Genomic DNA, 20,625 nt, shown 5'->3' with positions numbered 1-20,625 from the left:
GACTAGTCAGAATGTAATTAAAGATATCTCAAATAGTTATTTTGTCTAGTCGAAATATGATTGGAGATGTCTTAAATCGCTAAAACGTCTAGTCATAAAACAATTTGAGATATCTGGAATGTAAGGGCGGTAAAACGAATTTATGTTAAAACGGCTTGCCATAGATCCAAACCTTTATTCTGATGGTTGTTAGATGATCAGCTGGTTCTGTTTTGGAAAGCTCTTTGCTGGTTTGGTTCTGATGTTTACTGGAGCGCCATCATCCGAACCGTCTGCTGGACCTCCACCAGCCGGCTCAGTGAAAGCTGAGGGCTCTGGTTCTGAGCGGAACCGACCCGGTTCTGGCCTGAAATGGATCCAGCTCTTCTTTCATTCAGAGTTCTGACTTGAGTCCACAGATTCTGGTGTGTTCTGATTGGGCCGCTTCGTTCATAAACGGACCAGTCAAAGTCTACCCAGCAGGGGGCGCTGCAGCCTGTGTGTGTGTGTGTGTGTGTGTGTGTGTGTGTGTGTGTGTGTGTTTTGGTTAGGATAAGAGTTAGACTGTAGAAATGAATGGAAGTCAATGGAAAGTCCCCACAGAGAGCCACGCAAACGTGTGTGTGAGAAAAAGAGAGAGAGAAAGCTGAACCTCACAGGTGGAAAACAGGAAGTGTTTATTATTAAGACAATAAAAGCCCTGATGAGTCAGGAATCTGAAGGCGCTCCGCTACGGAGCAGTCACGTGATTCTTCTGGACACACAAACAGGAAATAAACAAACAAGATCAGTCTCTGACGTCAGCAGCCTCACCTGCTGCAGGTGACGCCAACATCAGTTTGGAGTGGGGTGGGGGGCCAGTCACTGTAAACATCCGGTCTGATCAAGCCCCGCCCCCACAAAACGTAATCATTGTTCAAGAACACTGCGTGCACGTGACCGAGGCGCGTGCACGCAGAGCCACACGTTCCCTCCATGAGACACATGTTATAAAAACACGGAACCAGAACTCCCATCCGGTCCAGTCTGGTTCAGAGTGTTCCAGTCCAGTCCAGTCCTCCCATCAGGCGCAGGGCAGGCTGTCCGGAGCCCGGCCCAGCTCCCTGCAGTCCGGGGAGAACTGCAGCCTCCGAACCGCCTCCTTGATCAGGTTCCCGGACAGAATCAGTTCCTGCAGCAGCCGGTGCGGGTCCTCCTCCTGGACCCGAACCGGGACCCGCTTCCGGTTCCACGGTCGGATCTGGTCCCAGTCCGGCTCCGCGTGGCTCGGCAGCTGGTACGGGCTGCGGGTCCGGTGGGTCCCGCGCTGGTTCCGGATCTTCAGGCAGCAGCCGCGGGGGTTCTGCTGGAGGTTCGGGCCCGCCGCGCCCCCGCAGGACCCGGGCCCGGTCCGTGGGTTCCCCCCCGGGGCCCCGTGGAGCTGCAGCGCCTCTCCGATCTGCGTGACCAGCGCGTCCACGTCCGCGGGGCCCACGGCCTGCTGCAGCGCCAGCAGGTTCTCCTTCAGACTCGGCATCTCTCTGCGGACCGAACCGAACCGGGCCGCTCCACTCCGCTCAGTACACACAAACAAGCCGTTTGATTTGTAAACAATGGGTGACGCGTCTGGACCGAACCATCTGCTGCCGGGGGGAGGGGGGTACGGAGGCGTGACGTCACGCTGAGTCAGGGGGAGTGGGGGGGGGGCAGGTACAGGTGGGGGGACAGAACCGCTTCAGACACTTCATCAGGTCCACTGGTCCGAACCAGAACACTCACTCCGAACCGAGCCTCCTCCCTCCGTGAGACGAGCCCCCCACCCCCCTGAAATGGACCGGTCCATCCGAACCAACATTACATAACTTTAGTCTGGCTCTGCCGGAACCATTTACACACAAACCGAACCTCATCAGAACCGTTATGACCTAAACACCGTCATCGGTTCCGACCAAAACACACACCCTGATCCCCCTTCAGAACCAACCAGCTCTTAGTGAAGTGGATCAGAACCGGATCCTGATTCTGCACACGAGCTGATGTGCCGAACCGGAACCGGAGGGATGTTCTAAGTGAGAAAGGGGGTGGACGTGTGGAGCTGCAGAGAACAATGTGTCTCTCTCTGTGTGTGTGTGTGTGTGTGTGTGTGTGTGTGAGGACAGCGTGTTCAGTGTTTCTCAGAAACAGCCTCTGTCTGAACTCGTTGCTCCCTTCAGCCCTCATGACCATATAAGGAGCTGCTAGCGGCACCACGTGACTCAGCAGCCAATCAGAAGCCGCTGCTCTGTCTGTGGATTCCTGGTCCAGTACAAAGTGAAAGGAACACAAATCAGCTTCCATAACCAGAACGGAACCGGGCCAGGTCATATTCTCCTTTATTATCACACAAACTGACCTGAGGTCCGATTGAAGAATAAGCTTCATCAGAACCTAGGTTCTATTTGGTTCGGACCTGAAACCGGCTCCAAACAGAACCACCTGGTCATTCTTCAGAACCGGGCCAGCTGAGTCTGTTTGATCTAACAGAATCAGAATGTGAACAGACGGACCTCAGTGAGCAGCAGAGGTCAGCGGGTTGGTTCTGACCCGGTCCAGCCCGCCCCACCATGTGTTCATGTTTAGACTCGTTCCTGGAAAACCTGCCGGAGGAAGAGGAGGAGGAGGAGGAGTCTTCCCAGGGGCGCTGCCAGGAATCTTAGGCCCCCCGCAGCTGCTGTTACAAATTTTTGAGTCTATTTGACCCATAAAAAGCGTCACAGTTTTAAAGGCTTCATCTGCCTTGCTTTCTTTGGTTCAATACTGATAATTAGCACAATATTTACTGTTCATGAATTTTACATCCAACAGTCCACATCAGGTATGCAAGTAGGTTGTTTAAATTTCTTCTGTTAGTTTTAGATACTGAATGTCTCCCCATGAGCAACAGTCTAAAGCAACGTGCAAAATACACAGAAAGCAATCCAGACTTCTAAAAATGCTACTAGTTGCATTTTATTCAAGCTGCAGAACATAACTTTAATAAAAAATATGATTTCTCCATATTTGTTAAAGCTGTCACCAAGTCATGACAGTTTGTGAGACATAATCTGTGAAAACGATCAATCTCCTCCGTCTCCTTCCTGAATTACTATTACTGGCTAAAGTACTGCACCGTTCTGACCAAAACAACCAATCAGAACCAGGAGGAGGGTCTTAGCGCTGTCAATCAACCTCATTCACTCACTGCTAAATGTGCTAATGGTGGAGAAACAACTTATCATTATAGGAAAATGTTTATCTGCCAACACTGGTAGCTATGCTAATGTAACCTGGTTGTAATTCTCTTTTGTTATAATTACACAAAATGTCTTTTTTTGATTATTTGTCTTGTTCCTTATCTTACTGAAACACCTCTGTCATTCTTTTAACTGTGTTACTTTAAGATTGAAGCCCCTCTCTTTTATTTCTTCTTCTGTGGTATTGTCTTTAAATTGTTTGTGCCCCTTAGCCCCTCCCCTTTTGTCATGTTGTCCTGCGGGAGAGGACTTGGAGCGGGCAGCCTTTAACACGGTTGTTTTGTTTGTATTCTTGACAGAAATAAACCGAGAATCATCTTTTAAAAGACAAACTGTGTCACGGCCTGTTCACTCAATAACCAGCACAACGCAGAAAAGGATCCGGTTACACTAACTAAACTCAGCATTTACAAGCAGCTATGCTAGCTACGGCATAGGGATGAGCAGCAACATGAGATTGTCATTGACAGCACTAAAACTCTCCTGACACTGATTGGTTCAGGAGGGACGTGGGTTAGAGCTGCTGCTGACCAACTCATCTGTTGTTAAGTGGTAAAAGGGACAAGGTATAAGTTAAATATATTAAGATGTTGGCAATTTCTTTCCTTAATTCAATCAATCAATCAATCAATCAATCAATCAATCAATCAATCAATCAATCAATCAATCAATCAATCAATCATATCTTTATTCCAGACACTAAAAAGGTCCATAGAAAAAAGGTAAAAACAAGCTAAATAAAAGAAAACTAAAAATAAACATGACATATTATTCACCGAGTCACAAATAAATGATGACGCCATGATTCCATCATCTTGAAGAGAATCTCACAGCACTAAAAGCAGGATTTACTAAAATTGCAATTATATTATTGCATGACACAGATAATCTACACGTGCATAATACTCCTGAGCGCAGCTGCACATGTGGGAACAGCATTATGTACAAACTTACGGCTAGCACTGCTCCATCTAGGCACTTTGAGTAGGAGCCTCATGCCATCATTGTAGGACACAAAGTTTCTGCAGGCGACGATTTCTGTATCGTTACCACAGATGGGCCTGTAATAATGTGATTCATGAATATGATTTATCATTTTAGAGTCAAAGGAAAATTTCTTCGTTGATAGATTAAATAGTTTCATCTTATTTTTTTCTATATATAAGACTCTACAACAAAATGTCTCAATAATATACATTGCACTGTAAAAACAAAGATGTGAATTGTTGCTTATATCTTTAACAATCCTGGTTGTAACAACCTGGGTTGTTATTCTTCTGTACCTAATTCATTTGTTTATTGACTTTTGCTCAATTAAATTTCTTACATGTACATTGTGAATGGTATTTTTATTATAGTTGATCATGTTGTTTTTCATGTCTCCTTATGTCATTTGTTCCTCCCATAATTGATGGAGATATATAGATATTATTTATAATGTATGAAAGTATTATTTGTCATTTAATTAGCTCTACATCCTTAAGAAAATGAAAAATATGTTGTTTTATAAGATAATTTATCTTTCACTGTTCCAGTAATGCCAGAATTAATAATAAATAATAAAGACTTTGGTATTCTGATTTAGTAATGTAATTAGATTAGTTGTATTACCACCCCCACGCCACTAGAGGCAGTAGCAGGCCTGAAAAGATGCGACTAAGGAGCAGATTTAGAAGTACACCGAAAGCTACAGAATTTGTTAAAAACTGAGCTGTGCTTAAGAAAATAAAAGAGAGAAGTTTAAATAGATTTTGAGAGTGAAACTCCTTCCTAAAGGTGAAAATATATCACAGCTTTCAAAAGAAAATAAAAACGGAAGTAAAGGAAATAACGCCCCCTTCACTTCCGGATTGCAATGGTCCCATTTCCAAGTAAGGTAAGAGTCTGACAGCGGTCCGTTCCCGCCCCTTTCTGTTTGCTGCAGCGAGGTGGACTTGGTTGAACTGGACCGTTCCAGGTCGCTATCAAGCTAATTTTCTATTAGCAGCTTTACTAATCTTTACATCACCAACGCTCATTAAAACAAACCTTTATCTTGGCCTTTTTCTGTTCTTCCTCCTTTCTTTTCTCCCTCCCTGAAGGATAAGTCCTTTTCCCAGACATTGTTTTGCTAACTTCTGACCGGAGCTTTGGACGTTTGGATGCTCATTGCAGCTCATGTTACCGGCGAAGCGTGCGGTACCTACCGCGGCCACCAGGGGGCCCCAAGAGCAATTTATTTTTCCTCCTTTAATATAATTTCTACATATATTATGAAATATGTTATTGTAAAAACAAATAACTTCACAGTGAAATTGTGTGTTTTTGATATGACAGAAATTACAAAAAAAAAAAAAAAAAGTAAAAATAAAAAATTAGCTCCACTGAGGGGGCCCCTTAGTGGCCTTGGGGTCCTAAGTGGGTGCTTAGTTTGCTTATGCCTTGGCCGGCCCTGTGTAAAAGAATAGTCTTTTTGCCCTCCTGCGTTGTCCGCATGCGCAAAATTTCAAACGTAAACAATAACATGTAGGGGGTCTATATTTGTAAATCTGACCCCCTACAGATTATGATTAATCATCACTTTGATTAAATCAGTGTCTCACCAGCTATGAACCTGACCACACATCACTGATCTGTGTATAAGAGGAAAACTATTGAGGATATGAGATTGAATATAATAAAGTCTTTCCAGACAGACAGTGGAGGAGCGTCTCCAAGTGGACTCTTGTCTCATTGTCCAAATGACAGAAAGAGCAGACAGACTGTATCCTGGTGCAGGTTGTTTTGCAGCACCAGTGGAGTTTGAAGAACACATCACCAGGTTTGTTCGTAATGAAGTATTTGGAAGTCCAAACCTTTTTCCATCTGATATGAAACAAACTGTCTCCAGTCGTGGGTCACATGAGGTGTAGCAGCAATGGATCTTGTATTCCTGTTTCTAGTGGAGGGTTAGGAGAAGCATTTTACCCTCAGCAGATTCAGAAACGGAGCAGGGTCTGCAGCTCTGTCCTCCGTGGGATGAAGATGCCCTTAAAGAGCAGAAGGCTGGGGTCCAGCAGGTGGATAAAAACTCAGACTAAGACTTTTGGTACCTGTCAGAGTTAAATAATTGTTTTACAAAAATAATATTAAACCAGTTAAGGAAAAACAGATTGATTTTTGTAAAGAATATTCTGGTTATTCCAGATGAGAAAGAAAGTTTATAAACTAGAGCAGGCAGGGAGCGTCTGCTTGTGATAGTTTAGGGGAAGTTTTTCTACGTTGTATTTAGACTTCAGTAAAAATGAAAGGCCACCAAGTTTAGAGAAAATATGAACTGCAGTTAGACCCAGAATTATGACGACCATCTGTGATCAGTCTGAAGCAGAAGAATGTGTAGCAAATACAGGTGTCTGATATTTGGGGGTCATCTGGTCTGGAGATGTTTTATGTTTATTATAACATGTTGATGTGAGTTGCACCACAGTTTAACATGCACTGCATTTCTATAAGATATTAAAAACACCAGTAATTAGTTTCTGATGCAGACTGAGCTACACTCATGAACCAATCACAACAGTCAGTAGGCGGAGCAGAGCGCTAGCCCCGCCCACTTAGAGGAGAAAGCATCTTCTCTAAAGGAAACATCGTTTATTCACATATTTTCAAACTTGGAGAACAAAAATGCAGCTTCAGGAACTCAGATCTCCAACGCAGAGAGAGGTCAGTGAAGTAGACAAAAACACAACAACCAATCAGAGAACAAACAAAAGCCTCCAGAGACAGACCTGAAGCTCAGGAACCAATCAGCAGCCAGATCTTTGCTGCTTATAGTAAATAAAACTGGTAAAAAAAACACCGGGCCCCACCCCCTGTAAGCCCCGCCCCTCAGTCCTCCAGACACTGGCCCGCCATCAGCATGTACTCGTCCATCTCCTGGTCCAGGCGTCTGCGGGACATGGACATGTAGTCGTCCAGCTGCCGGTCCAGCCTGCTTCTGGACAGAGACATGTACTCATCCAGCTCAGCATCCAGCTGCTGCTTTGGGACAAAGCCCCGCCCCTTTGAGGCCGTGGCCCCGCCCCTCCACAGCGTGGGGCCCCGCCCTCCTGTAACAGGACGGAGATGATGAGTGGTCAGATGCATCAAGGTTCTGCAGATGATGGACCGAACAGATCACAGTTCAGTTCAGATCTGAACAGTTCATCTGAACCGACCTTCAGACAGCTTCTGGAGGTCCGATTTCTCCACAAGGTGGCGCTGTCCCAGGCGACTCAGCAGGTTCCGCTGTCCTGTGGAGAAGCAGCAAAGAAGAAGACCGGTGGGTGCAGGAGACCCCCTGCTGGTCTGAGGCCCCAACCCACCAGCCTGGCTTGTACCTGACCTCTGACCTCTGGTCGTGCTTTCTTTCCTATGAAGAGTTCCCACAAGTCTGAACCGGAAGTGATCTGTGCCACTGAACCGCCGAGCAAAGCACAGACGGTCCAAGGATTCAAGAGGAACAAAACCAGAATATATTGTTGCTCTTGACCAACCAGAGTAAGATACAGGAACAAAATGGCTGCTTTGGGGATCGACCGTATCAGGCAGAGAGGAAACAAGCTGCTCTGACCGCCAGCCATCGCTCACCACCTGGAGAGCAGGAACAGTTCCTTCACCTGAACACATGGCTGCAGACCAGCAACGTTTAAACAGACAAACTGAATGACGAGGTTCTGCTGAATGGAACCGTCACGATCCAGCAACACAGAGGCTAAACACTGAGGCTACGCATAGCAACACAGAGGCTAAACACTGAGGCTACGCATAGCAACACAGAGGCTAAACACTGAGGCTACGCATAGCAACACAGAGGCTAAACACTGAGGCTACGCATAGCAACACAGAGGCTAAACACTGAGGCTACGCATAGCAACACAGAGGCTAAACACTGAGGCTACGCATAGCAACACAGAGGCTAAACACTGAGGCTACGCATAGCAACACAGAGGCTAAACACTGAGGCTACACATAGCAACACAGAGGCTAAACACTGAGGCTACGCATAGCAACACAGAGGCTAAACACTGAGGCTACGCATAGCAACACAGAGGCTAAACACTGAGGCTACGCATAGCAACAAAGAGGCTAAACACTGAGGCTACGCATAGCAACACAGAGGCTAAACACTGAGGCTACGCATAGCAACACAGAGGCTAAACACTGAGGCTACGCATAGCAACAAAGAGGCTAAACACTGAGGCTACGCATAGCAACACAGAGGCTAAACACTGAGGCTACGCATAGCAACACAGAGGCTAAACACTGAGGCTACGCATAGCAACACAGAGGCTAAACACTGAGGCTACGCATAGCAACACAGAGGCTAAACACTGAGGCTACGCATAGCAACACAGAGGCTAAACACTGAGGCTACGCATAGCAACACAGAGGCTAAACACTGAGGCTACGCATAGCAACAAAGAGGCTAAACACTGAGGCTACGCATAGCAACACAGAAGCTAAACACTGAGGCTACGCATAGCAACACAGAGGCTAAACACTGAGGCTACGCATAGCAACACAGAGGCTAAACACTGAGGCTACGCATAGCAACACTGAGGCTAAACACTGAGGCTACGCATAGCAACACAGAGGCTAAACACTGAGGCTACGCATAGCAACACAGAGGCTAAACACTGAGGCTACGCATAGCAACACAGAGGCTAAACACTGAGGCTACGCATAGCAACACTGAGGCTAAACACTGAGGCTACGCATAGCAACAAAGAGGCTAAACACTGAGGCTACGCATAGCAACAAAGAGGCTAAACACTGAGGCTACGCATAGCAACACAGAGGCTAAACACTGAGGCTACGCAAAGCAACAAAGAGGCTAAACACTGAGGCTACGCATAGCAACACAGAGGCTAAACACTGAGGCTACGCATAGCAACACAGAGGCTAAACACTGAGGCTACGCATAGCAACACAGAGGCTAAACACTGAGGCTACGCATAGCAACACAGAGGCTAAACACTGAGGCTACGCATAGCAACAAAGAGGCTAAACACTGAGGCTACGCATAGCAACACAGAGGCTAAACACTGAGGCTACGCATAGCAACACAGAGGCTAAACACTGAGGCTACGCATAGCAACAAAGAGGCTAAACACTGAGGCTACGCATAGCAACACTGAGGCTAAACACTGAGGCTACGCATAGCAACACAGAGGCTAAACACTGAGGCTACGCATAGCAACACAGAGGCTAAACACTGAGGCTACGCATAGCAACACAGAGGCTAAACACTGAGGCTACGCATAGCAACACAGAGGCTAAACACTGAGGCTACGCATAGCAACACTGAGGCTAAACACTGAGGCTACGCATAGCAACAAAGAGGCTAAACACTGAGGCTACGCATAGCAACAAAGAGGCTAAACATTGAGGCTACGCATAGCAACACAGAGGCTAAACACTGAGGCTACGCAAAGCAACAAAGAGGCTAAACACTGAGGCTACGCATAGCAACACAGAGGCTAAACACTGAGGCTACGCATAGCAACACAGAGGCTAAACACTGAGGCTACGCATAGCAACACAGAGGCTAAACACTGAGGCTACGCATAGCAACAAAGAGGCTAAACACTGAGGCTACGCATAGCAACACAGAGGCTAAACACTGAGGCTACGCAAAGCAACAAAGAGGCTAAACACTGAGGCTACGCATAGCAACAAAGAGGCTAAACACTGAGGCTACGCATAGCAACAAAGAGGCTAAACACTGAGGCTACGCATAGCAACACAGAGGCTAAACACTGAGGCTACGCATAGCAACAAAGAGGCTAAACACTGAGGCTACGCATAGCAACACAGAGGCTAAACACTGAGGCTACGCATAGCAACACAGAGGCTAAACACTGAGGCTACGCATAGCAACACAGAGGCTAAACACTGAGGCTACGCATAGCAACAAAGAGGCTAAACACTGAGGCTACGCATAGCAACACAGAGGCTAAACACTGAGGCTACGCATAGCAACACAGAGGCTAAACACAGAGGCTACGCATAGCAACACAGAGGCTAAACACTGAGGCTACGCATAGCAACACAGAGGCTAAACACTGAGGCTACGCATAGCAACACAGAGGCTAAACACTGAGGCTACGCATAGCAACACAGAGGCTAAACACAGAGGCTACGCGTAGCAACACAGAGTCTGCATGTCAGCTTAGCTAGCAGCTAATTCAATTCAACTTAGTTCAAAAATACTTTATTAATCCCAAAGGGAAATTAGATGTCATTTTAACTCAATAATTTAAATTTTTCAGTTATTGTAGATGCTGGTGGCTGTTGGCAGGAAGGATCTCCTGTAGCAGTCTGTGTTGCAGTGACTCTGAAGAAGCCTCTGACTGAAGACGCTCCGCCATCCTGAGACATGAAGAAGACGGTCAGGATTGGCCAGAACGTTATTGATCCTATGAAGAATCCTTCTTTGCATCATCATCACCAGATCCAGAACAGAACCAGCCTGCCTACTTTATCAGGCCATTTATGCTAAGCTAATGCTGCTACTTCAGCAGCAAATATTGCTGATATTTATCAGAAACTAGTCCAGTAATATCTATAGGAACTCATTTAGTTCATAAGTTGGGAATGAGGAGAGCTTCTTTATTGTTGTCATAGTAACTCCATAGGAACTACCATGACAGTTGGTTACGGTGCCTACCAAGATGGCCGTCAGTGTGATCTCACATGAGAAGCTTTGATCGCAGCTCAGCTGCTACTCACTCCTGTAGGGGGCGCTGCACCTGCCTCTCCAGGTGTACTTTCTCCTGAAGCTCCAGAACCCGGGCTGCCTCCAGGACCAGTGCCGTCGGGTCAGCCCGCGGGTCAGCAGCGGACCCCCCAGTCGGGTCCACACGCTGCCCCTCACACGCAGCCGCCTCCTCGGGCAGGGGGGCGGAGCCTGAGGCACACAGGACCAATCAGACACCCCGTTACCATGGAGACACAGACCCCAGGATCAGAACCGGACCGGATCCGTCCCGATCCCACTGAAAGGTCAGAGGGGCGGAGCTTCAGCTCACCTGAACCAGCGCCGTTCTCATCCTGCGGCTCCTGGAACCGGGCCTTCCGGGTCGGGTCAGCCGGGTCGTCAGAAGCTGAGAGAAGCTGAGGGACACGTGGCGTCAGAGCATAGCTGGTTCTGGGTCGGTTCTGGGTCGGTTCTGGATCTCACCGCTCGTTCAGGGAAACCGTCGAAGTGCTCCTCAGGTACAGCGGGCCGGGCCGGGCCGGCTCCATCAGAATCTGCCTCTGTAGTCGGGTTCTCCTGTAGAACCAGCAGCAACAGAACCAACATCACAGTGACCCGCTTCACCAGAATCTACCCTGCAACATGGACCCAACCCATCCTAACTAGAACCTACACGTGAGGACGCTCAGACCCGGTCCAAACATCCTTTGGACCGGGTCTGCTGGTAGCGGTTCTGATGCTGGCTGAGTTCTGAAAAACTTCAAAATGGAGGTAGCCTCCTAAATATTTATATATTAGAGACGATCAGGTTTATTGCTGCCGATACTGATACCGATACCGATCAGTGATATTGGCTGTTAACTTTTCGCTGTAGGCGTAAATGATTCTGTTATCTGGCAATAAATTCACCTAATTAGAGATGACACATATTTCAACACACGTCTAGAATCTGTTTTCAGCTCCAAGCAGCTGCTGCTGTGAGAGCTCACCGTCTGGAGGCTGAGCGGCTCCGTGGCGGTCCGACACCAGAACCAGAACCGGCGTCTCACTCTGCGGCTCCAAGACTTGGATTATTGTTGGGGTTATTTGTTTAGCTCTCTGAGCGTGATGCTAATCCGGTGAGTGTTGGTAGCTGCGCTGCTCCACCTGCTGATGGGTCCGGATGTCTTTTGTTCCTGCACTGATGCAGCCAAATCAATCAAGTTCTTGTTTTTAAATATCATATTAGATTCGCTGTGTTGATGCGTCGTGACCTGCTTCACCCTGAGGTAATTCTCCGCCGCAACTCCAAACTGCTGGGTTTGTTGCTGCGCAGTGAGAAGGAAAGAGGAGAGCAGCTGCAGGCTGAGAAGGGAGATAAATGTGATCGGCAACAAGAAACGCTGATTGATCACCAATCATACGCTTTTTAACGGAAATCAGCCGATTATGATCAGTGGCAGTCAGATCAATCGGCACTCCTCCAGTTATCCCAACTCCTAGCCCCCTGCAGAAGAGCCAACTGCTATCATGGCAGACTAACGGACCTCCATGTGTCACCAGAGACATTTTTTGAGTCATTTCTTCCTTATAAATCAACACTGAGGCAAAGACGGCAGGCAATAAAATTCTGTAACTAGTCCCAGGTCAGGTCTGTGAGGTTATTCACAGGAAATAACGAGAAATCGGCGATAAAGCCAAGAGGAAAAATGATGAGGGACAAAGTCTGGTTGGATGTGAGTGTGAATGCTGTGGGACGCAGTTTGCAGGTACAAAATGGTGAGAAATGACTTAAATAAAACTGGCTGGTGAAAATCTGCCTTCAGGAAGATGCTTGGAAATAAACAGTAGTAATGAAACGTGTTTAAATGTGAGCCCAGCAGTTAGTCTGTTTTCATGAATCTACACACATAAAATCAGCATAACTGCCTTCAGTTATTGATCTGGAAATGATCAGATGTTTGGCATTGTTTGAATTTTACTGAAACGATGCCAAACGCTGACGCTTAGCGTTAGCATGGAGTCGTTGGCCAGATTACTTCCAGATAATATATTAGTTAGTAAAACTAATATATTATGTTAAAACAGCATTCATGACAAAGGGGATACCTAAGTATAGTTTTCTTTATTCACTTGAGTTTAGTAATTTGCCTAATTAAGCGCTGCAGGGCTTGATTTGACCATCAGTAAGTGATGTTATGATAAAAAACAGGATGTTTGCTACCGGTTACCTTCATGCTGACTAACTTGGTAGTTTCCGTCCATCAGTTTTATTTACAGGACGTGAGGTGGGCTGCAGGCCACGATCCATTTCTTGCGTTATTCCAGACTCCTTTTTGATTTTGGAAATGAAATAAATTGTACTCAGCCCTCTGCACGTTCTGGGTAACGGCTGTGGGGATTGCATGTTCCCCACTGACAACTGGGATCGTGATTATCTATTATTTTCCTCAAAATCTCTCTGACTGCAGCAGGTTTGCTATGATAGATACTGTTGATGTCAGAGGTCAGTTCCTCTAGATAAGGGGTGTGTACTTGCAACACTGTTGCTGACAAATGTCCTGGAATGATTGGGGCAGGATTGTTCTACGTCAGCATGGGGGCGGAGCGGCGCCATGTCAGTTATTAGGCAGCTTCTTTTCCTCAGGCAAAATGGGCCAAAATAAAGACTGAAGTGACTCTGAAAAGTCCAAAACTAAAAGGATTTTCAGAGGGATGCAGCACTGTTGAAACTGCTAAAATATTGGAGTGTGATCACAGAGCCATCAAATATTTTGCTGCACATAGTGAACAGGGTCACAAGAAACGTGTTGAGAAAAAATAAGTAAGTTAACTGGCAAAGATTTGAGAAGAATCAAACGTGAAGCTACAGGAACCCGCGATCTTCCAGTGCTGTCATACCTGGAGAAGTACAAGATGTTCAGAGAAATGGCCAAGGTAAGGAAGGCTGAAACATCGAGACTGGACCAAGACGAAGCTGCAGACAGGTTGTTCAAAGGTTTTATGGACTGATGAGATGAGAGCGAGTCTTGACGGACCAGATGGATGGATCAGTACTGGCCACAGAGCTCCACTTCACATCAGACGCCTGCAAGCTGGTGGCAGGGTACTGGTACGGGCTGGCATTATTAAAGATGAGCTAGTTGGACCTTTTCAAGTTGAAGATCGACTTAAAATCAACTCCCAAACCTACAGCCGGTTTTTAGAAACACTTTCTTCAAGCAGTGGTTGAGGAAAAGTCTGCATGATGTCTATGCAGGACAATGTTCCATCGCATGCATCACACTATGTGTCTGGCCAGTAAAAACCTTAAAGATGACAGAGTAATGAAGCGGCTCCCCTCCTCACCAGACCTAAACCACAGTGAGAACCTGTGGCCCTCCTTAAGCTGGAGGTTTAAGAAGTTCACATCTCTGAACAGGGAGGCTGCTGCTGCACAAACGCTGATGGTCAACAGACTCCATGAATGGAAGGCTTACAACTGTTCCTGAAATGAAGGGTGGTGACATTGGTCACCGATTTGATTTTTAAATGTCAGAAATGTTTGTCATTTTTGAGTTCTATGTTTATTATTCTAACTGTAACGGATGACAACAAACAGGAGAATGTTCAGTTTTAATTCACAGCAATAGTACTATTTACTATTTGTGTGTGTGTGTGTGTGTGTGTGTCTACCTTTTGGCTCTAACTGCACTCCATAACCATGTGTGTTTATTATTTTTCACATGTTATGGTCATATTTTGGATGAAAAGTCTCAAAGTTTTTAATATTATGATTTGTGTCCATCAGTGAGTCTTTTCCACTTATAGTGAACTGCACCTTCAGTGACTTAGAGGTCAGAGGTCAACTTCTCTGGACTGAAACTGAAGCAACTCCAGTCCACAGCAAAGAACCTGAGAAAGTTAGAAAGCGTTTAGAGGCGGGCAGCAGCCATGTTGTGCCTCCATGTCTCACCTCGGTTCTGATGGTTCTGGTCAGGATGGGTCTCACTGGGTTCTGAATGGAGCAACCTGGAGTTGTTTCTGTTTAAACATAAAGGAAAAATCTCACATTTCTTTATCAGGTCTTATTTTGAGTTAAACACAGCAGAACTTCCTGTCAGCAGCAATAATCCTCCATTCATCACATAGAAACATTGATAAGTGTTCGGGGTTTTTTAATTATCATTATTTAAATAATTCCGCAATGTTTTGAATAATAATGGTTATGGGTCTGGTTTCTCCTTGGTTCATGGGTGGGAACATGGGTCAGGTGTACTGAGGTAATCAGTATTGGTTTGTTCCAGCAGAACCGGTGTGGTTCTGGGTTCATTCTCACCGAACCAGCCGGGTTTTACCGCCCAGCGGCCTGAATGCGACCCGCATGGCGGCGCCGCTACACCGGTCGGTTTGCCTGGCGTCCCCGGTCTTCAGGGCGGAGCGGAACCAACGCTTTCTGTTCCTATTCCAGGGTTAGGGTTAAAACTGATCATTAAAGATAATGTTTAGCTTTAATTATTTTACTTATCTTATTTGTAATTCTGCAAATATCTAGAAATAAAACAGCTACACGGAAGTTAGCTTCGATGCTAACAAGCTGTTACCCTTCCCGCCAGGTAATTAAATACCGGTGGGACAAATCAAACAACCCACCTGTACCTCTTGGTTCGGTGGCTGGCCTCACTGGTTCTGGTGAAACCTACCGGTTCGGATCGGTTCGGTTCGCTTTGCTGACCTTCACCTCTGACGTCATGGTCGACATAATAGCTTCCCGGAAGTTCCGTTGGGGTCCATCCGGGTCAGTCCGAACGGAACCTCTGGGAGAATCAAATTGGTTCCTTTCAAACTTTTGGCGCGACTCTATGGAGCTAAAATTGTCTCATAATTCACAAATACACAGGACGAAATTCACACTTGTATTTTTGATGCAAGCACAAATATTTCTTGATTTCCAAGCTGCTTCTGGCCTGAGTTGCTGCATTTGTATGTGAATTTTGAGACTCCCCTGCCTCTCAATCCACAAATGTTTTTTTATAATAAATGGTCTATCTGATTGGATGATCAGTAATCAATCAGATAGCTTCCTTGTTTCAGCCAATCATATGAACGAACCCCCCATGTTTCAGCCAATCATATTAACCCATTCCAACAGCACTGTAGCCATGACGGGGTTATCATTTAGTAATTGGGTCACTGCCTCCATGCATTGCTATGGCAGGCACCTATTGTTCTACACCCAATAGAATGTCTCTTTAATATTTATTATTCTTCCGTCACCGTTAATGCGGCTCGTACCGCTGCAAGAAACCCCACAAAAAAGGTATCAAAACATGCGGCTTGATCCCGGCATCCGGGCTATTATTTTTATTGGGGTTCTGTGTAAAAATGGCGAAATAAAAAGCGAAAAACGAGCGAAATTTCCAACTGCCGAAACGCAGAGTGTAACTGACACCAACTGCCGCTTTTTTAGAGTGAAAAACAGAGTGGAATTTTGACCCCAAAATAATTTTGAGATCGCTGACATGGGTGCAAAAATTGCTTTATTGGTATGAAAGTTGGTCATGACATTGATACGCATGCCTGCTCCCGTAAAATGTTTTCGAAATTTCTCTAGGGCTGACGGTTTTCTGTCAAGGTGCTTCAGAGCAAAATCAAGTGACAGGGTACCTTCAGGCACTCCACCATTCATTTTCAGACTTTTCTGAAAAATTTCTGAGCTCAGCGCACACCTTTTTTCTCTCATCACTGCAATTACTGTGAATGAGCTACAGATATGAATCGCGGTACTAAATGAGACGACAAATAGCCCTCTCATACGCTTCAAACGGTTTTTGGATCGGCCTTACGGATCCTGAACGGGAAGCAGTCGTTCGGACTGCTTTTTTCATTAAAACTGACCGGGTGTCTCATAAAGTTAGATAAAGTCTCTGACACACACACTGCAGTTACAGAGATGTAATCGCTATAGCAACAGAATACACAGGAAGGCACAGCTGCTGGTTTGGACTACAAAGACTCTAGTTCTAAATATGGCGGAACACTTTAATACAGAGGGCAGAGCAGGAGGTCAGAACTACAACATGGTTCTATAACACTATAACACTCAATCATTACAAAGGAGGGCTGAGCTGGCAGTTAGAACTACTTCCTGTTTTGGGCTTTATACAGGTAGATTAACCAAACCACTGTTACACACATTGGATTAGTGTGGTTATGAAAATTAAGTTTACTGAAAGTTTCAAAATAAAACTCTGAAAATTGCACTCACAAAAGTGCACCGCCATAGGCGGTGCATAATATTAAGCTTTTTTTACGTTTGTTTTCTCAGGATAGTGAACTGCCTTGCGCAGCTCAGTTAAAACAGAGGCCTGAGCAGCATGTCAGAACTACAACATGGCGGAACACTCAATTCTTACAGAGGAGGAGTTGGCTGGTATTATAAACTACTTGTGCTTTGAGCATTATATAACTGATTTAACCTGATCACTATTACACATGAAATTAGTGTGGCAATTTCAAATGAAACTTATTGAAAATTTTCAAAATAAAAGCCTTGACAATTTTTACATCATGTAATTGCTCTTTTTTGTGTTAGATAACTGGTTTAACCAAACCACTGTTACACATGGGATTAGTGTTGCCATTTCAAATGAAGCTTACTGAAAGTTTCAAAATAAAAGCCTGCATACTCCCGTCATGTCAGTGCACCGCCGCAGGCGGTGCAAAAATATTATTCTTCTTTTATGTTTTTTTTCTCAGGATAGTGAACTGCCTTGCGCAGCAAGGCAGTTCATTAACATCAGCACAAACATTAGCATTTCATTGCCACCCACTAGTGCACTTCCTTGCACGCATTAGCATTTTACCTAAAATAAGCTTTTAGCCAATTTATTTACTTATTAGCCATGTTTAGAATACTGATTGGACTGAGTCAATGGGTGACAACATGGTAGTGAAAACATGTCATGAAAGTCGGTCATGACATTGATATGCATGCAAATGTTTTCAAAATTTCCCTAGGGCTTACGGTTTTCGGTCTAGGTGCTTCAGAGCAAAGTGATGGGACAGGACTAACTGACGTTCCTCCCCAGTGTTTTACATATATTTCTGAAAAAGCTCTGAGCTCAGCGCACACCATTTTTCTCTCATTACTGCAATTACTGTGAATGAGCTACAGATATGAATCGCGATACTAAATGAGACGACAAATAGCCCTCTCATATGCTTCAAACGGTTTTCGAATACGTATCACGGTTCCTGAATGGAAAGGAGTTCGGACAGCTTTTTAGGTGGGCGTGGCTGTCACTAAAGGTATGAATGGGAGCCATACTGGCTGCTGGCTCATTATGTTTGAGGAAGCGGTGCGCCTGGGTGGTCATAATTTCTGTTGACCGTGTTTAATGCCGTTTATTGTGACACTATTGAATGGTTTGGCCTGGTCAGTCAGTGTAAATCTGTACGATCTGAAGTAAGACAATCAAAGTGGAATAAACAGATGATTCCAACAACAAGAAGCGGCCTGGAGTTATTTGAAGCAGCGTCGGACAGTTTTAAATTCCCCGGGTTATCCCAGTGCGGCCCTCATACATCTTTAGCTTTGCCGCACATTTACTACTGAAGAAAACATTTAATGTTAAATTTATTTAAATTATTGAATATGACTTAAACATTTAATAGAGGATAGATAAACAACTTCACTGCGGTCGGTAACACAATGGAAACACCAGAGTTCTGACTAGTTTGTTTTGGCCTGTGGACACCAAAAATGGCGCCGAGCGATGTAAACGTCATACGCTGTGACGTCAGCTCCAAAGCTCTATTGTCGCTGACGAGATTTAGGGCGGCCATCTTGGAGCGGTCCACCACTCCACTCAGCGTTATGTGTTTAGGAGCACAATGACGTATCAGCGCATTTAATCGATCATAACACACTTTTTTGCTCCTGTAAACCATATTCAAACATCTATCAAAGGAACATTTATAAACAATTGTATTTTTAAGTATGTTTTTAATACATAGTTCATCATATTTAAATATGCTTAGTGGCTATAGCAATAGAATAGGAATGGAATATTCTGATATCGATGAATGAAGAGCATATTACAAAGTGTAACAGAGTTACAAATGTACTTTTTTTAAATGATAATTTCTAATTCGTTTTATATTAAGAATTTGTGAATTTTATCTTATTTAGTTATTATTTGTTGTTTTGCCTGCGGGGGTCGCCTTTCTACACTTTGCCTCGTTTGTGTCTCCTGGGCTTCCGTAGCTCGGTCCGCCCTCATAGCATCTCCGCTTTCCCCTTTTCCCTCACAGCTTGTTCTGCGCTGCTGTGGGTAAATCAGACAAGTTCACTGCTGCGATATATGTTTATTTTCTGTACGGATGTTGTTGTTTATGTGGAAGTTTTATCATATGATGTTTATTGTTGTTTGTTAATGTGTTATTTTGCAGTTTTTACCATCGTTGTGGGTTTTTATAACCAGTTTTATTATAATTTTCTTTCTTTTATTTTGGCGCGAACAACCGGTGCTAATCCAGCACACTCCGGTTGAACATTGTTTTTATTTTCACATTTAGGCTGGAGTGCAGGGAGATTAGAAGAGGAGGTTGATTTATTGTTTTACTCTTCTTCTCCAGAATAAAAAAAGATTTTATCGAAACCTGATTGCCTGATTGACTTACCACCCGTTACAAAAGCACACAGCCATTCATAATTTATTTAATAAATTATTTAGTAATATCAATACATATTTTATATAACTATACAAACAAATAATGATTAATACTGAATAATTGCATCCATGTTTATGTCTTCATATAAACATGGATAGTCTAATATATATTAATCATCGGCTGATTTCCAGCTCCAGAGATTCAGCAGCTGATTGAGTCCAAAATCCAGTGAGATCCATCCTGCAGTGAATCCGTCTCTCTTTATAGATATCTCCCTCTTCTTCCTCACATCGTGTCTTTAGGAAACTTTCAAAACAAAAGCAGAAGATTTAGGATGTATCTTACTTTGACAGAGTGAAAGAATATAAATAATAGTCTTTACCACCTGTGTAAACTTTGCCGGTGAATGTTATAACACATAATATAAGTTTTATAATATGTGTTATATTGTTTCATTTCTAATATAGGCCCTTGTGTCAGATAATCTAAGTCAATGTTAGAGAATAATTAATTTCTTTATATTAACAGAATCTCAGTTAGCCTTCATAGCGGGGCTGAACCCGTATTACACCAAGCACTGTAGCTAATATTAGCTGGTATCTCGCCGGTGGACATAAATACAGTAAAGTTGTAAGTGTCACTAAAATGTTTTGTTATTAAAAAATGTATTTCTAACTGTTATGTATTTAAGTTGTTGATTCACGTCTTGAGATTTGTGTAATTTATTATTTTATTTCGTGTCAGAACTATGTTGTTGAAAGTTATCGCGAGATTTGTATATGTGATTTGTTCTGTGAGATTTGGATTAACAGAGAAGGAGCGAAACTTGGAGAGCGGTCTACGAAGTTTTAATCTGTTGAAGACCAACCTCCGAAGTGGCAGGCGGCCACGAGTTTTCACGGCATTTATTAAAAGAGCCTGTCAAAAAGAAAGCCGTGCCAGTGTTGTCACTTTGGAGCTACAGTGAAAACTCGCCCAGCCAGCGCCGGCTAAGAAGCTCGCTAAGACGACGGCAGCTGCAGTGAGTGGCGGTACCGTGATGCAACACAAGAGGGCGCCATT

At 44.6% G+C, this 20,625-nt stretch overlaps 2 protein-coding genes across 3 annotated transcripts; both read right to left on the bottom strand.

Moving 5' to 3' along the window:
• Positions 1 to 639: 639 nt before the first annotated feature.
• On the bottom strand, positions 640 to 1,581 carry gbp (glycogen synthase kinase binding protein). Its single transcript, XM_014978724.2, has one exon. The coding sequence runs from the start codon at positions 1,493 to 1,495 to the stop codon at positions 1,043 to 1,045; it is 453 nt and encodes a 150-aa protein (XP_014834210.1). The 5' UTR covers positions 1,496 to 1,581; the 3' UTR covers positions 640 to 1,042.
• A 5,039-nt stretch (positions 1,582 to 6,620) lies between these two features.
• Positions 6,621 to 16,195, bottom strand: LOC106911898 (uncharacterized). 2 transcript variants are annotated; one of them, XM_014978725.2, is made up of 7 exons: positions 15,541 to 16,195; positions 14,864 to 14,931; positions 11,413 to 11,505; positions 11,261 to 11,345; positions 10,962 to 11,139; positions 7,406 to 7,480; positions 6,621 to 7,297 (listed from the first exon to the last, which is right to left on the bottom strand). In XM_014978725.2, the coding sequence occupies exons 3-7, from the start codon at positions 11,475 to 11,477 to the stop codon at positions 7,077 to 7,079; spliced, it is 624 nt and encodes a 207-aa protein (XP_014834211.1). In that variant the 5' UTR covers positions 11,478 to 11,505; positions 14,864 to 14,931; positions 15,541 to 16,195; the 3' UTR covers positions 6,621 to 7,076. The 2 variants fall into 2 exon arrangements, with proteins under 2 accessions (XP_014834211.1, XP_087869968.1); XM_088013842.1 differs by lacking the exons at positions 10,962 to 11,139; positions 11,261 to 11,345; positions 11,413 to 11,505; positions 14,864 to 14,931; positions 15,541 to 16,195 and having other exon boundaries at positions 7,406 to 7,968.
• Positions 16,196 to 20,625: the final 4,430 nt, after the last annotated feature.

This window comes from Poecilia mexicana, unplaced genomic scaffold, assembly GCF_051168715.1.
Source record: "Poecilia mexicana isolate PSO_F unplaced genomic scaffold, ASM5116871v1 scaffold_16, whole genome shotgun sequence".
Lineage (NCBI taxonomy): Eukaryota > Metazoa > Chordata > Actinopteri > Cyprinodontiformes > Poeciliidae > Poecilia > Poecilia mexicana.
Note: the sequence above shows the minus strand (reverse complement) of the source record. Positions and strands in the feature narration are given on the sequence as shown.